General features: G+C 40.8%; 1 protein-coding gene across 3 annotated transcripts in view; it reads left to right on the forward strand.

The window, feature by feature from the left end:
- Positions 1 to 18,747, forward strand: part of L2HGDH (L-2-hydroxyglutarate dehydrogenase) — a gene marked incomplete at its 5' end in the record, with an annotated part of 58,938 nt that overhangs the window by 18,703 nt on the left and 21,488 nt on the right. For 2 of the 3 annotated variants that reach the window (XM_082384852.1, XM_082384853.1), the window contains one exon: positions 18,312 to 18,474. In XM_082384852.1, coding sequence (XP_082240978.1) covers positions 18,312 to 18,474 — 163 coding nt within the window. Of the gene's footprint in view, positions 1 to 15,122; positions 15,194 to 18,311; positions 18,475 to 18,747 lie in introns of those variants that run through there. The other variant, XM_082384854.1, reaches the window with a different exon arrangement.

Genomic DNA, 18,747 nt, shown 5'->3' on the forward strand with positions numbered 1-18,747 from the left:
TAAGGCATCCAGCATATGTTAATCCTCAAGAAGTGGTAGATGTTATTTTGGGCTTATTTAAGCAGTAATTCTAATGAATTCAAATTGGTTTTGTCTGAGATACTTGGGGATTTTTCATGAAATCTGTTAAGATAACTTAGTTATGTTTGTTCTTTTCCTCCTGCTTTACATTTTCCCCTTTTCCTGATGCTTTGCTTGTAACTCATTATTTTATTCTATTTATTTTCTTTAAGCCATATCAATTTCTCTGCAGAGTAAAATAGGCTATTTAAAAACATTGTAGAGAGATCCTAGGATGTCTTCAAACCAGGGTTGTGAATAACTCATATAAGAGCTTGTCTTAGTCAGTTGGGGCTGCTGCAATAAAGTACCGTGAACCAGTTAGCTTATAAATGTCAGATATTTATTTCTCACAGTTTTAGAGGCTGGAAGTCTGAGATCAAGGCTCTGGAAGATTTGATTTCTGGTGAGGACCCACTTCCTGGTTCATAGACCATCTTCTAGCTGTGCTCTCACATGGCATGAGGGGTAAGGGAACTCTCTGGAGTCTCTTTTATAAAGGCACTAATCCCATTCATGAAGCCTCCATCCTCATGACCTAATCACTTCCAAAAGGCCCCACCTCCAAATACCGTCACATGGGTCATTAGGTTTCAACATATGAATTTTGGAGGCACACAGACGTTCAGTCTATAGCAGAACTGGTTGTTTAGACTGATTCCATACTTAAGGGGGAAAGATACTAGTATTAAAGAGATTAGGAGATTGGTTCAAGATGGCAGAGTAGAAGGACGTGCCCTCACTTCCTCTTGTGAGAGCACTGGAATCACAACTAACTGCGGAACAATCATCGACAGGAAGACACTGGAACTCACCAAAAAAGATACCCCACATCCAAAGACAAAGGAGAAGCCACAATGAGATGGTAGGAGGGGCACAATCACAATAAACTCAAATCCCGTAACTGCTGGGTTGGTGACTCACAAATTGGAGAACACTTATACCACAGAAGTCCACCCACTAGAGTGAAGGTTCTGAGCCCCACATCAGGCTTCCCTGGGGGTCTGGCAACGGGAGGAGGAATTCCTAGAGAATCAGACTTTGAAGGCTAGCGGGATTTGATTGCAGGACTTCGAAAGGACTGGGGGAAACAGAGACTCCACTCTTGGAGGGCACACACAAAGTAGTGTGTGCATCGGGACCCGGGGGAAGGAGCAGTGACCCCATAGGAGACTGAACCAGACCTACCTGCTAGTGTTGGAGGGTCTCCTGCAGAGGCAGGGGGTGGCTGTGGCTCACCGTGAGGACAAGGACACTGACAGCAGAAGTTCTGGGAAGTACTCCTTGGTGTGAGCCCTCCCAGAGTCCACCATTAGACCCACCAAAGAGCCCAGGTAGGCTCCAGTGTTGGGTCGCCTCAGGCCAAACAACCAACAGGGAGGGAAACCAAGCCCCACCCATCAGCAGACAAGCAGATTAAAGTTTTACTGAGCTCTGCCCACCAGAGCAACAGCCAGCTCTACCCACCTCCAGTCCCTCCCATCAGGAAACTTGCACAAGCCTCTTAGATAGCCTCATCCACCAGAGGGCAGACAGCAGAAGCAAGAAGAACTACGATCCTGCAGCCTGTGGAACAAAAACCACATTCACAGAAAGACAGACAAGATGAAAAGGCAGAGGGCTATGTACCAGATGAAGGAACAAGATAAAACCCCAGAAAAACAACTAAACGAAGTGGAGATAGGCAACCTTCCAGAAAAAGAATTCAGAATAATGATAGTGAAGATGATCCAGGACCTCGGAAAAAGAATGGAGGCAAAGATCGAGAAGATGCAAGAAATGTTTAACAAAGACCTAGAAGAATTAAAGAACAAACAAACAGAGATGAACAGTACAATAACTGAAATGAAAAATGCACTAGAAGGAATCAATAGCAGAATAACTGAGGCAGAAGAATGGATAAGGGACCTGGAAGACAGAATGGTGGAATTCACTGCTGCGGAACAGACTAAAGAAAAAAGAATGAAAAGAAATGAAGACAGCCTAAGAGACCTCTGGGACAACATTAAATGCAACAACATTTGCATTATAGGGGTCCCAAAAGGAGAAAAGAGAGAGAAAGGACCTGAGAAAATATTTGAAGAGATTATAGTTGAAAACTTCCCTAACATGGGAAAGGAAATAGCCACCCAAGTCCAGGAAGCACAGAGAGTGCCATACAGGATAAACCCAAGGAGAAACATGCCAAGACACATAATAATCAAATTGGCAAAAAAATTGGCAAAAATTAAAGACAAAGAAAAATTATTGAAAGCAGCAAGGGAAAAATGACAAATAACATACAAGGGAACTCCCATAAGGTTAACAGCTGATTTCTCAGCAGGAACTCTACAAGCCAGAAGGGAGTGGCATGACATTTAAAGTGATGAAAGGGAAGAACCTACAACCAAGATTGCTCTACCTGGCAAGGATCTCATTCAGATTTGATGAAGAAATCAAAGGCTTTACAGACAAGCAAAAGCTAAGAGAATTCATCACCACCAAACTAGCTCTACAGTAAATGCTAAAGAAACTTCTCTAAGTGGGAAACACAAGAGAAGAAAAAGACCTACAAAAACAAACCCCCCAAAATTAAGAAAATGGTAATAGGAACATACATATTGATAATTACCTTAAACATGAAAGGATTAAATGCTCCAACCAAAAGACACAGGCTTGCTGAATGGATACAAAAACAAGACCCATATATATATATATATATATATGCTGTGTACAAGAGACCCACTTCAGACCTAGGGACACATACAGACTGAAAGTGAGGGGATGGAAAAAGATATTCCATGCAAATGGAAATCAAAAGAAAGCTGGAGTAGCAATACTCATATCAGATAAAATAGACTTTAAAATAAAGACTGTTACAAGAGACAAGGAAGGACACTACATAATGATCAAGGGATCAATCCAAGAAGAAGATATAACAATTATAAATATATATGCACCCAACTTAGGAGCACCTCAATATATAAGACAACTGCTAACAGCTCTAAAAGAGGAAATCGACAGTAGCACAGTAATAGTGGGGGACTTCAACACCTCACTTACACCAATGGACAGATCATCCAAACAGAAAATTAATAAGGAAACACAAGCTTTAAATGACACAATAGACCAGATAGATTTAATTGATGTTTATAGGACATTCCATCCAAAAACAGCAGATTGCACTTCTCAAGTGAGCACGGAACATTCTTCAGGATAGATCACACCTTGGGTCACAAATCACGCCTCAGTAAATTTAAGAAAATTGAAATCATATCAAGCATCTTTTCTGACCACAATGCTATGAGATTAGAAATCAATTACAGGGAAAAAGACATAAAAAACACAAACACATGGAGGCTGAACAATACATTACTGAATAACCAAGAGATCACTAAAGAAATCAAAGAGGAAATCAAAAAATACCTAGAGACAAATGACAATGAAAACACGACGATCCAAACCTATGGGATGCAGCAAAAGCAGTTCTAAGAGGGAAGTTTATAGCAATACAAGCCTACCTCAAGAAACAAGAAAAATCTCAAATAAACAATCTAACGTTACACCTAAAGGAACTAGAGAAAGAAGAACAAACAAAACCCAAAGTCAGCAGAAGGAAAGAAATCATAAAGATCAGAGCAGAAATAAATGAATTAGAAACAGAAAACAATAGCAAAGATCAATAAAACTAAAAGCTGGTTCTTTGAGAAGATTAACAAAATTGATAAAGCATTAGCCAGACTCATCAAGAAAAAGAGGGAGAGGACTCAAATCAATAAAATTAGAAATGAGAAATGAGAAGTTACAACAGACACCACAGAAATACAAAGCATCCTAAGAGACTACTACAGGCAACTCTATGCCAATAAAATGGACAACCTGGAAGAAATGGACAAATTCTTAGAAAGGTATAACTTCCAAGAGTGAACCAGGAAGAAATAGAAAATATGAACAGACCAATCACAAGTAATGAAATTGGAACTGTGACTAAAAATCTTCCAACAAACAAAAGTCCAGGACCAGATGGCTTCACAGGTGAATTCTATCAAACATTTAGAGAAGAGCTAACACCCATCCTTCTCAAACTCTTCCAAAAAATTGCAGAGGAAGGAACACTCCCAAACTCGTTCTATGAGGCCATCCATCACCCTGATACCAAAACCAGACAAAGATAACTACAAAAAAAGAAAATTACAGACCAATATCACTAATGAATATAGGTGCAAAAATCCTCAACAAAATACTAGCAAACAGAATCCAACAACACATTAAAAGGATCATACACCATGATCAAGTGGGGTTTATCCCAGGAATGCAAGGATTCTTCAATATATGCAAATCAATCAATGTGATACACCATATTAACAGACTGAAGAATAAAAACCATATGATTATCTCAATAGATGCAGAAAAAACTTTTGACAAAATTCAACACCCATTTATGATTACTCTCCAGAAAGTGGGCATAGAGGGAACCTACCTCAACAGAATAAAGGCCATATACAAAAACCCACAGCAAACATCATTCTCAATGGTGAAAAACTGAAAGCATTTCCTCTAAGATCAGGAACAAGACAAGGATGTCCACTCTCACCACTATTATTTAACATAGTTTTGAAAGTCCTAGCCAGAGCAATCAGAGAAGAAAAAGAAATAAAAGGAATACAAATTAGAAAAGAAGAAGTAAAAGTGTCACTGTTGCAGATGACATGATACTATACATAAAGAATCCTAAAGATGCCACCAGAAAACTGCTAGAGCTAATCAATAAATTTGGTAAAGATGCAGGATACAAAATTAATGCACAGAAATCTCTTGCATTCCTATACCCTAATGATGAAAAATCTGAAAGAGAAATTAAGGAAACACTCCTATTTACCACTGCAACAAAAAGAATAAAATACCTAAGAATACACCTACCTAGGGAGACAAAAGCCCTGTATGCAGAAAACTATAAGACACTGATGAAAGAAATTAAAGATGATACAAACAGATGGAGAGATATACCATGTTCTTGGATTGGAAGAATCAATATTGTGAAAATGACTCTACTACCCAAAGCAATCTACAGATTCAATGCAATCCCTATCAAATTACCAATGGCGTTTTTTAACGGAACTAGAACAAAAAATCTTAAAATTTGTATGGAGACACAAAAGACCCCGAATAGCCAAAGCAGTCTTGAGGGAAAAAAATGGAGCTGGAGGAATTAGACTCCCTGACTTCAGACTATACTACACAGCTACAGTAATCAAGACAATATGGTACTGGCACAAAAACAGAAATATAGATCAATGGAACAGGTTGGAAAGCCCAGAGATAAACCCACACACCTATGGTCAACTAATCTATGACAGAGGAGGCAAGGATATACAATGGAGTAAAGACAGTCTCTTCAATAAGTGGTGCTGGGAAAGCTGGACAGCTACATGTAAAAGAATGAAATTAGAACACTCCCTAACACCATATACAAAAATAAACTCAAAATGGATTAGAGATGTAAATGTAAGACCAGACACTATAAAACTCTTAGAGGAAAACATAGGAAGAACATTCTTTGACATAAATCACAGCAAGATCTTTTTTGATCCACCTCCTAGAGTAATGGAAATAAAAACAAAAATAAACAAATGGGACCTAATGAAACTTAAAAGCTCTTGCAAAGCAAAGGAAACTACAAACAAGACGAAAAGACAACCTCAGAATGGGAGAAAATATTTGCAAACGAAACATCAGACAGAGGATTAACCTCCAAAATATACAAACAGCTCATGCAGCTCAATATTAAAAAAACAAACAACCCAATCCAAAAATGGGCAGAAGACCTAAATAGACATTTCTCCAAAGAAGACATACAGATGGCCAAGAAGCACAAGAAAAGCTGCTCAACATCACTAATGATTAGAGAAATGCAGATCAAAACTACAATGAGGTATCACCTCACACCAGTTAGAATGGGTATCATCAGAAAATCTACAAACAACAAATGCTGGAGAGGGTGCGGAGTAAAGGGAACCCTCTTGCACTGTTGGTGGGAATGTAAATTGATACAGCCACTATGGAGAACAGTATGGAGGTTCCTTAAAGAACTAAAAACAGAATTACCATATGATCCAGCAGTCCCACTACTGGGCATATACCCAGAGAAAACCATAATTCAAAAAGACACATGCACCACAATGTTCACTGCAGCACTATTTACAGTAGCCAGGTCATGGAAGCAACCTAAATGCCCATCGACAGACAAATGGATAAAGAAGAAGTGGTGGGGGAGAGGAGAGAAGATGGCGGAAGAGTAAGACGCGGAGATCACCTTCCTTCCCACAGATACAGTAGAAATACATCTACACGTGGAACTGCTCCTACAGAACACCCACTGAACGCTGGCAGAAAACGTCAGACCTCCCAAAAGGCAAGAAACTCCCCCCGTACTTGGGTAGGGCAAAAGAAAAAAGAAATAACAGAGACAAAAGAATAGGGACGGCACCTGCACCAGTGGGAGGGAGCTGTGAAGGAGGAAAGATTTCCACGCACTAGGAGCCCCTTCGCGGGCAGAGACTGCGGGTGGCAGAGGGGGGAAGCTTCGGAGCCACGGAGGAGAGCGCAGCCACAGAGGTGCGGAGGGCAAAGCGGAGAGATTCCCGCACTTCCCGCACGGAGGCTCAGCGCTGACCAGCACTCACCAGCCCGAGAGGCTTGTCTGCTCAGCCGCCGGGGCGGGCGGGGCTGGGAGCTGAGGCTCGGGCTTCGGTCGCAGGGAGAGGACTGGGGTTGGCGGCGTGAACACAGCCTGAAGGGGTTAGTGCACCACAGCTAGCCGGGAGGGAGACCGGGAAAAAGTCTGCAGCTGCCGAAGAGGCAAGAGACTTTTTCTTCCCTGTTTCCTGGTGCGCGAGGAGAGGGGATTCAGAGCGCCGCCTAAACGAACTTCAGAGACGGGCGCGAGCCGCAGCTAACAGCGCGGATCCCATAGCGACAGGGGCGCAGAGGGAAAAACGGAGAGACTCCCGCACAGAGGCTCGGCGCCGAGCAGCGCTCACCAGCCCGAGAGGCTTGTCTGCTCCCCCGCCGGGGCGGGCGGGGCTGGGAGCGGAGGCTCGGGCTTCGGTCGGATCGCAGGGAGAGGACTGGGGTTGGCGGCGTGAACACAGCCTGAAGGGGTTAGCGCACCACAGCTGGCTGGGAGGGAGACCGGGAAAAAGTCTGCAGCTGCCGAAGAGGCAAGAGACTTTTTCTTGCCTCTTTGTTTCACAGCGCGCAAGGAGAGGGGATTCAGAGCGCCGCCTAAACGAACTCCAGAAACTGGCGCGAGCCGCGGCGATCAGCGCGGACCCCAGAGACGGGCGTGAGACGCTGGGGCTGCTGCTGCCGCCTCCAAGAAGCCTGTGTGCGAGCACAGGTCACTCTCCACACCGCCCCTCCCGGGAGCCCGTGCAGCCCGCCACTGCCAGGGTCCCGTGATCCAGGGACAACATCCCCCGGGAGAACGCACTGCGCGCCTCAGGCTGCTGCAACGTCACGCCGGCCTCTGACGCCGCAGGCTCGCCCTGCCTCCTCTGTACCCCTCCCTCCCCGCGGCCTGGGTGAGCCAGAGTCCCCGAAGCAGCTGCTCCTTTAACCCCGTCCTGTCTGGGCGGGGAACAGACGCCCTCAGGCGACCTACACGCAGAGGCGGGTCCAAATCCAAAGCTGATCCCCAGGAGCTGTGCGAACAGAGAAGAGGAGGGGAAATCTGTCCCAGCAGCCTCAGAAGAAGCGGATTAAAACTCCACAAACAACTTGATGTGCCTGCATCTGTTGAATACCTGAATAGACAACGAATCATCCCAAATTCAGGAGGTGGACTTTGGGAGCAGGATATATTAATTTTTCCCCTTTTCCTTTTTTTTTTGTGAGTGTATATGTATATGCTTCTGGGGGAGATTTTGCCTGTATAGCTTTGCTTTACAATAGCTTTATTTTACTTCACTATATTATAGCTTCTTTCTTTCTTTTCTTTCTTTCTTTCTTTCTTTCTTTCCTTCCTTCCTTCCTTCCTTCCTTCCTCCTTCCTTCCTTTCTTCCTTCCTTCCTTTCTTTCTTTCTTTCTATTTTTTCTCCCTTTTACTCTGAGCCGTGTGGACGAAAGGCTCTTGGTGCTTCAGCCAGGCATCAGGGCCGTACCTCGGAGGTGGGAGAGCCAACTTCAGGACACTGGTCCACAAGAGACCTCCCAGCTCCACGTAATACCAAACGGCAAAAATCTCTCAGAGATCTCCATCTCAACATCAAGACCCAGCATCACTCAATGACCAGCAAGCTACAGTGCTGAACACCCTATGCCAAACAACTAGCAAGACAGGAACACAGCCTCATCCATTAGCAGAGAGGCTGCCTAAAATCATAATAAGGCCACAGACACCCCAAAATACACCACCAGACGTGGACGTGCCCACCAGAAAGACAAGATCCAGCCTCATCCACCAGAGCTCAGGCACTAGTTCCCTCCACCAGGAAGCCTACACAACCCACTGAACCAACCTTAGCCACTGGGGACAGATACCAAAAACAATGGGAACTACAAACCTGCAACCTGTGATAAGGAGACCCCAAACACAGTAAGATAAGCAAAATGAGACGACAGAAAAACACACAGCAGATGAAGGAGCAGGGTCAAAACACACTAGACTTAACAAATGAAGAGGAAATAGGTAGTCTACCTGAAAAAGAATTCAGAATAATGATAGTAAGGATGATCCAAAATCTTGGAAATAGAATAGACAAAATGCAAGAAGCATTTAACAAGGACGTAGAAGAACTAAAGAGGAATCAAGCAATGATGAAAAACACAATAAATGAAATTAAAAATACTCTAGATGGGATCAATAGCAGAATAACTGAGGCAGAAGAAAGGATAAGTGACCTGGAAGATAAAATGGTGGAAATAACTACTGCAGAGCAGGATAAAGAAAAAAGAATGAAAAGAACTGAGGACAGTCTCAGAGACCTCTGGGACAGCATTAAACGCACCAACATTCGAATTATAGGGGTCCCAGAAGAAGAAGAGAAAAAGAAAGGGACTGAGAAAATATTTGAAGAGATTATAGTTGAAAACTTCCCTAATATGGGAAAGGAAATAGTTAATCAAGTCCTGGAAGCACAGAGAGTCCCATACAGGATAAACCCAAGGAGAAACACGCCAAGACACATATTAATCAAACTGTCAAAAATTAAATATAAGGAAAACATATTAAAGGCAGCAAGGGAAAAAAAACAAATAACACACAAGGGAATCCCCATAAGGTTAACATCTGATCTTTCAGCAGAAACTCTGCAAGCCAGAAGGGAGTGGCAGGATATACTTAAAGTCATGAAGGAGAAGAACCTACAACCAAGATTACTCTACCCAGCAAGGATCTCATTCAAATGTGATGGAGAAATTAAAACCTTTACAGACAAGCAAAAGCTGAGAGAGTTCAGCACTACCAAACCAGCTTTACAACAAATGCTAAAGGAACTTCTCTAGGCAAGAAACACAAGAGAAGGAAAACACCTACAATAACAAACCCAAAACATTTAAGAAAATGGGAATAGGAACATACATATTGATAATTACCTTGAATGTAAATGGATTAAATGCTCCCACCAAAAGACACAGGCTGGCTGAATGGATACAAAAACAAGACCCATATATATGCTGTCTACAAGAGACCCACTTCAGACCTAGAGACACATACAGACTGAAAGTGAGGGGATGGAAAAAGATATTCCATGCAAATGGAAATCAAAAGAAAGCTGGAGTAGCAATTCTCATATCAGACAAAATAGCCTTTAAAATAAAGACTATTACAAGAGACAAAGAAGGACACTATATAATGATCAAGGGATCGATCCAAGAGGAAGGTATAACAATTGTAAATATTTATGCACCCAACATAGGAGCACCTCAATACATAAGGCAGGTACTAACAGCCATAAAAGGGGAAATCGACAGCAACACAATCATAGTAGGGGACTTTAACACCCCACTTTCACCAATGGACAGATCATCCAAAATGAAAATAAATAAGGAAACACAAGCTTTAAATGATACATTAAACAAGATGGACTTAATTGATATTTATAGGACATTCCACCCAAAAACAACAGAATACACATTTTTCTCAAGTGCTCATGGAACATTCTCCAGGATAGATCATATCTTGCATCACAAATCAAACCTTGGTAAATTTAAGAAAATTGAAATCGTATCAAGTATCTTTTCCGACCACAACGCTATGAGACTAGATATCAATTACAGGAAAAGATCTGTAAAAAATACAAACACATGGAGGCTACACAATACATTACTTAATAATGAAGTGATTACTGAAGAAATCAAAGGGGAAATCAAAAAATACCTAGAAATAAATGACAATGGAGATACGACGACCCAAAACCTATGGGACGCAGCAAAAGCAGTGCTAAGAGGGAAGTTTATAGCAATACAAGCCTACCTCAAGAAACAGGAAACATCTCGAATAAACAACCTAACCTTGCACCTAAAGCAATTAGAGAAAGAAAAACAAAAAAACCCCAAAGCCAGCAGAAGGAAAGAAATTATAAAGATCAGGTCAGAAATAAATGAAAAAGAAATGAAGGAAACAATAGCAAAAATCAATGAAACTAAAAGCTGGTTCTTTGAGAAGATAAACAAAATTGATAAACCATTAGCCAGACTCATCAAGAGAAAAAGGGAGAAGACTCAGATCAATAGAATTAGAAATGAAAAAGGAGAAATAACCACTGACACTGCAGAAATACAAAAGATCATGAGAGATTACTACAAGCAACTCTATGCCAATAAAATGGACAACCTGGAAGAAATGGACAGATTCTTAGAAATGCACAAACTGCCGAGACTGAACCAGGAAGAAATAGAAAATATGAACAGACCAATCACAAGCACTGAAATTGAAACTGTGATTAAAAACCTTCCAACAAACAAAAGCCCAGGACCAGATGGCTTCACAGGTGAATTCTATCAAACATTTAGAGAAGAGCTAACACCTATCCTTCTCAAACTCTTCCAAAATATTGCAGAGGGAGGAACACTCCCAAACTCATTCTACGAGGCCACCATCACCCTGATACCAAAACCAGACAAAGATGTCACAAAGAAAGAAAACTACAGGCCAATATCACTGATGAACATAGATGCAAAAATCCTCAACAAAATACTCGCAAACAGAATCCAACAGCACATTAAAAGGATCATACACCATGATCAAGTGGGGTTTATCCCAGGAATGCAAGGATTCTTCAATATACGCAAATCAATCAATGTGATACACCATATTAACAAATTGAAGGAGAAAAACCATATGATCATCTCAATAGATGCAGAGAAAGCTTTCGACAAAATTCAACACCCATTTATGATAAAAGCCCTGCAGAAAGTAGGCATAGAGGGAACTTTCCTCAACATAATAAAGGCCATATATGACAAACCCACAGCCAACATTGTCCTCAATGGTGAAAAACTGAAACCATTTCCACTAAGATCAGGAACAAGACAAGGTTGCCCACTCTCACCACTATTATTCAACATAGTTTTGGAAGTGTTAGCCACAGCAATCAGAGAAGAGAAAGAAATAAAAGGAATCCAAATCGGAAAAGAAGAAGTAAAGCTGTCACTATTTGCAGATGACATGATACTATACATAGAGAATCCTAAAGAGGCTACCAGAAAACTCCTAGAGCTAATCAATGAATTTGGTAAAGTAGCAGGATACAAAATTAATGCACAGAAATCGCTTGCATTTCTATACACTAATGACGAAAAATCTGAAAGTGAAATTAAGAAAACACTCCCGTTTACCATTGCAACAAAAAGAATAAGATATCTAGGAATAAACCTACCTAAGGAGACAAAAGACCTGTATGCAGAAAATTATAAGACACTGATGAAAGAAATTAAAGATGATACAAATAGATGGAGAGATATACCATGTTCCTGGATTGGAAGAATCAACATTGTGAAAATGACTCTACTACCCAAAGCAATCTACAGATTCAATGCAATCCCTATCAAACTACCACTGGCATTTTTCACAGAACTAGAACAAAAAATTTCACAATTTGTATGGAAACACAAAAGACCCCGAATAGCCAAAGCAATCTTGAGAACGAAAAATGAAGCTGGGGGAATCAGGCTCCCTGACTTCAGACTATACTACAAAGCTTCAGTAATCAAGACAGTTTGGTACTGGCACAAAAACAGAAATATAGATCAATGGAACAGGATAGAAAGCCCAGAGATAAACCCACACACATATGGTCACCTTATCTTTGATAAAGGAGGCAAGCATATACAGTGGAGAAAAGACAGCCTCTTCAATAAGTGGTGCTGGGAAAATTGGACAGGTACATGTAAAAGTATGAAATTAGAACACTCCCTGACACCATGCACAAAAATAAACTCCAAATGGATTAAAGACCTAAGTGTAAGGCCAGACACTATCAAACTCTTAGAGGAAAACATAGGCAGAACACTCTATGACATACATCACAGCAAGATTCTTTTTGACCCAGCTCCCAGAGAAATGGAAATAAGAACACAAATAAACAAATGGGACCTAATGAAACTTAAAAGCTTTTGCACAGCAAAGGAAACCATAAACAAGACCAAAAGACAACCCTTAGAATGGGAGAAAATATTTGCAAATGAAGCAACTGACAAAGGATTAATCTCCAAGATTTACAAGCAGCTCATGCAGCTCAATAACAAAAAAACAAACAACCCAATCCAAAAATGGGCAGAAGACCTAAATAGACATTTCTCCAAAGAAGATATACAGATGGCCTACAGACACATGAAAGAATGCTCAACATCATTAATCATTAGAGAAATGCAAATCAAAACTACAATGAGATATCATCTCACACCAGTCAGAATGGCCATCATCAAAAAATCTAGAAACAATAAATGCTGGAGAGGGTGTGGAGGAAAGGGAACACTCTTGCACTGTTGGTGGGAATGTAAATTGATACAGCCACTATGGAGAACAGTATGGAGGTTCCTTAAAAAACTACAAATAGAACTACCATACGACCCAGCAATCCCACTACTGGGCATATACCCTGAGAAAACCATAGGTCAAAAAGTGTCATGTACCATAATGTTCATTGCAGCTCTATTTACAATAGCCAGGACCTGGAAGCAACCTAAATGTCCATCGACAGACGAATGGATAAAGAAGATGTGGCACATATATACAATGGAATATTACTCAGCCATAAAAAGAAATGAAATGGAGGTATTTGTAATGAGGTGGATGGAGTTAGAGTCTGTCATACAGAGTGAAGTAAGTCAGAAAGAGAAAAACAAATACAGTATGCTAACACATATATACGGAATCTAAGGAAAAAAAAAAAGGCCATGAAGAACCTAGTGGCAAGACGGGAATAAAGACACAGACCTACTAGAGAATGGACTTGAGGATATGGGGAGGGGGTGGGGTGAGATGTGACAGGGTAAGAGAGTGTCATGGACATATATACACTACCAAATGTAAAATAGATAGCTAGTGGGAAGCAGCCGCATAGCACAGGGAGATCAGCTCGGTGCTTTGTGACCACCTAGAGGGGTGGGATGGGGAGGGTGGGAGGGAGGGAGATGCAAGAGGGAAGAGAAATGGGAACATATTGTATATGTATAACTGATTCACTTTGTTATAAAGCAGAAGCTAACACACTATTGTAAGGCAATTATACTTCAATAAAGATGTTTAAAAAAAAAATAATGTAAGCTGGGTCCAACTAAAATTTTTTTTTATTAAAAATATTACACCATCTGCAAAAAAAAAAAAAAAGAAGAAGTGGTACATATATACAATGGAATATTACTCAGCCATAAAAAAGAAACGAAATTGGGTCATTTGTAGAGATGTGGATGAATCCAGAGACTGTCATACAGAGTGAAGTAAGTCAGAAAGTGAAAAACAAATATCGTATTTTAATGCATATATGTGGAACCTGGAAAAACTGTACAGATGAACCGGTTTGCAGGGCAGAAATTGAGACACAGATGTAGAGAACAAACGTATGGACACCAAGAGGGGAAAGTGGCGGCGGGGCTGGTGGTGTGATGAATTGGGAGATTGGGATTGACATGTATACACTAATATGTATAAAATGGATAACTAATAAGAACCTGCTGTATAAAAAATAAAATAAATAAAGAGATTAGGAGTCTGTACGTATGGGGGGCAGGAAGTATATGGGAAATCTCTGTACCTTCTGCTCAATTTTTCTGTGAACCTAAAACTGCTCTAAAAAATCAAGTCTATTAAAAAAAAAAATGAAGCAATTAAACTCACATCTAAACAGTGCTTTACAAAAATTATTGAGCGCTTCCTGAATATAAAACAGCTAAACCGGTTGCTGTTTTATAGCTTTATGTGATTTTGATGGGATTTGGTTGTGAAATTATGATGTCAGAATCTCACTGATCTGTATCAATTATTACCTTGCCATTTGAGAATAAAATAATTTATAACCTCCCCCAGGAAGGCATGCTAATTTTTAACATGTGTTTCTCTTTTTATGTACTAATGAAAAGCTCTTTCACACTTTAAGGTTGGTGTAAAAAAATAAATAAATAAAAGGACATATGAGCCCCTGACCCCACTGTGGATTTAGTCATGATATAAAAGCAATATTGATTATGGAGTTTGGAAAACAGGATTATTGGTTTCGTGGCAGTACTGAAATCTGGAGTATTTGGAAGATTCCAGCTAATCATCTGGAACAACAATCGTTGTCTGTCATGTATCCTTGTCAGCACTTTAAAGGTAGAAAAAAAATAGAAACATGGACCCATGGTTCTTTTTTTTTTTTTAATTTATTTATTCAATTTATTTATTTTTGGCTGTATTGGGTCTTCATTGCTGTGTGCGGGCTTTCTCCAGTTGCAGTGAGCAGGGGCTACTCTTTGTTGTGGTGCGAGGGCTTCTCTCATTGCGGTGTCTTCTCTTGTTGCAGAGCACGGGCTCTAGGCACGTAGGCTTCAGTAGTTGTGGCTCACGGGCTCTAGAGCGCAGCCTCAGTAGTTGTGGCGCACGGGCTTAGTTGCTCCACAGCATGTGGGATCTTCCCGGATCAGGGCTTGAACCCGTGTCCCCTGCATTGGCAGGTGAGTTCTTAACCACCGCGCCACCAGGGAAGCCCCATGGTTCTTTATATCATGCCTAACTGTTAAAAAAGAAACAAAAAACAGGACAACTCTTCATAAATCATAAAGGTTAAGGATGAATCTGGATATTGTTCTGTGTACCTGACCATGTGATCCTCACGTGTCTTGGAATGAGGTAGATGAAGTATGTGTGTATAGATAATCAAATTACGTATGCATGCATATTTTTGTGTCTTATAAGTAAAGAAACTGGTTAAGGTAATTCTCCAAGGTTGTACAGCTCCTAAAGAGTTCCCTCCTCCCAGATCTGACTCAGAACTTGTATGTTTTTGTTCAGTTTAACCGACATTTTCTTCTTTACTATGTGCCAAACACTATGTTGGGCACTGCAGATGTGAAGGTGAGTAAGACATAGTTGTCATCCTGAAGGAAGTTGTAGTATAGCAGAAAATACAATTTTAATACAGTGATAAGTCTTCTGATACAACTGATACTCTGTCTTGTGCCAAGGTAAGGGAGAGCTTTTAGCTTAGTCTGAAAGTCTAGGAAAATCTTTTCAGAAGTGAACCCCCCACTTGAAAGATGAATAAATAGTGTAACTTATAAAAGAGGTATATCCTACTTTTCTCTGAGTCCTCTGCAGTAGTGATCTGCTTTATAGAATGCCACATTATAGTTATCAATGTCTAGGTGTATTGATATTTAGGGGTGGCAATGCATAGCAGAAAATATACTCTGGTTATTTCATGGAAGTGTCTTCAGTAAATTCCTTCCTTTTCCCCCAACTTCACCACCACTACCAAGAATGGGTGGCAAAATTTCCATGGTATAGGGTCACATTTGTTTCTTCCAGGCCCTCCAGAAAGAAACAGTTTGCCAGGGGAACTCTGAAAGGGCTTCTTGGACCAGATCTCTTTAAGAAGAAAATTAAGTGCCCCTAGGGGAAGTATCTTGGAAAATTTTAAACTGCCTCTGTAAACTTTGACTTTGAAGGATAGCTCTTGTCAGTGCTTGCTATGGGTAAATCCTGACTGCTTCCTCTGACCTTAGCTGTGGTGATCCGTCTGCCTTTTCTTGAGCACTATTGGTCAGGCACACGTTCCTTTGTTCCTCTAGCCTCCTGACTGACTTCCAGCTCCCAACTTTCCCTGACCTGCTTGCCTGGTTCTTTTCCAGCCACCTGACCTACCATAACCTCAGATTCAAGCTCTGACCTGCTAACCTGGACAGTGCACGCCCAGCCTGCTGGCTGACAGACACAGTCAGCCTGTCCCCCAACCCTGCCCTGGGCAGAGTGTCCGACTGCTGGGCAGCAGTGACTCGCTCCACCTTCCCCCCACTACACATATAGGCGGGGCACACCAACATCTCATGGGGACAGTCACAGCCAAGGCTAGAAAGGGAAGGAAGAAGGAAAACTTGTTAGGGAAGGTCTGGGGCAGGGGAGGAATCTAGTATGTTTAAAGACAGCTCATTCAGTCAGTAAATAGTTGAGTGCTTCTGTGTGTCAGGCATGTGCTGGGTTATAGGAGTATAAGATGACTAAAGAGGATATTTGGGATTATAAAAAAATATTGATATGAAGCACTTTTACAGCATGTTTTTATCACCCTGTTATCACACTTGTCACATAGTTTTTATGCTACGTAAGGAAGTTTTTTGTAACTAAACTCTTATTTTTTGTGGCTAAACTCTTAGTATTATCCTAAGTTAGCTTCCAAGGTTATTGTACCCCAAATACCATTTGTAGTTTGAAGTTGAATTATACTTATTTGACCTGCGAATTTAGGAATTTCAGGCAATATAAGTTCTAATGTAAAATCTTACGTGTGATTGTATTGAAACAGAAGGAATGATTTCCTGTTCTTGGCAAACGCTGTCATATTCTGGAAGCAAGGCTGTCAGGAAAATGATGAAGCTTGCCAAATGTTATGTTCAGTTTGTGAAAAGAGACTGTGAGGCATTTTGTGAGCCTTCACCTTTAGTGTCATCTGGCCATTTGGAAGCATTGGTCAGGGATGGGTGGCAAAGTCAAAAGCTTTTAAAGGCCAAGCAGGTAAATGCACTGGGGTAGAGGTGGAGCAGTGAATACAGATGAGATATTTAAAATAATATTATCAGATATCATTTTAAAACTGCAACAACAGTGCAGTCCTGGCCAAACAGGAGGGTAGCAGCATTTACCTGTCGTGCTCAACTTCTGGGTGCCATTTATCCTGGGAACCAGGCTACCCTCTTAGGGGCAATTGATTGGGAGAACTGATATACTCTTATATACAATAAGGCAACAGAAAATGGTGCCATTTCCAAGGATTCACCAAAATGTAGTCAATACTTTGTGAAATGCTACTCGTTTCCTTTTCTTCAGAATTAGAAAAGCCAATGCACATTCAATACTTATTCCAAAAAATTAAATAGGTGTGGTTGTAGATCATTCATTTATAGGGTTTAAACATGTTTTGAGTGACAACACACACACACACCCCAACATAGCAACAAAAGACCCAGACTATTAATTTCTCATATTACCTGAAGAGAAAGTTTGAATTAACCACATAAAATCTCCATTCAGTAGTTGTAGTCTTGAAGATAGATTCTGCAGCAAATCAAATCAACACTCGGCAAACACTGTGAACAACTCTGAGCTCTCACTGAGTGTGCATGACATATAATATACAACTGGGAAAAATCTCTAGTTTGTTTAAAATATAATTGGTGATACACTATTTGATTCAGAATCAGATATGAATCAGAATCAGATATGGTAAGGGATAAATAAAACAGAAAAACTCATTGTAGCAGCTGGAAGAGCCTGGAAAAATTAACTCCTCTAAGGAGGAGAATTATTTCCTGACTATAGAGGTTTTCTTATTTAGCTAGTATTATTTCTTTTATCTGTTAGACAAATTATATATGTATTCAATTTCAAATTTAGGCATTGAATTGAGCACTTTTATTTTTCTTTAAGACTATCAGATGTTTGCCAGGAAAGGCTAATTGTGTGTTATCCATCAATATAAACAGTAAAAAAATTCAGCCAAAAATCAAATTTATTGCGCAACCTATGCTCAGTGGTTTTTAATTGTATTGTCTTGACGTTTTCACAATTCTGTCCCAGGGTCTAATGGCTATTGATTGTCCTTATACTGGCATTGTGGACTATCGGCAGGTGGCTTTGTCATTTGCCCAGGATTTCCAAGAAGCAGGTGGCTCTGTTTTGACCAATTTTGAAGTAGAAGATATTGAAATGGCTAAAGAAAGTCCTTCAAGAAGTAAAGATGGTAAGCTATCCTTGTCTTTTCTTTTGAATACTGAATTCTAAACAAACTCGGGACTATTTTTGGCTAGGGTAGCGCTGATAAGAGGGCCACCAGAAGCTAGGCTACAGTAGGGCACAGAGCTGGAGGCAGGTACAGAAGGGGTGAGGGTGAGACCGGATATGGGAGAACTGGGACTTCTGGTGAGTCTTGCGCTGGTAGAACTAGGCACTGATGGGACACTTGTGACTGGTGCTAAAACCCGAACTGCCAAGGCTGTTTATGGAAAATTAGCCT

This window comes from Balaenoptera borealis, assembly GCF_965194805.1.
Source record: "Balaenoptera borealis genome assembly, chromosome: 3".
In the NCBI taxonomy this organism is placed as follows: Eukaryota; Metazoa; Chordata; class Mammalia; order Artiodactyla; family Balaenopteridae; genus Balaenoptera; species Balaenoptera borealis.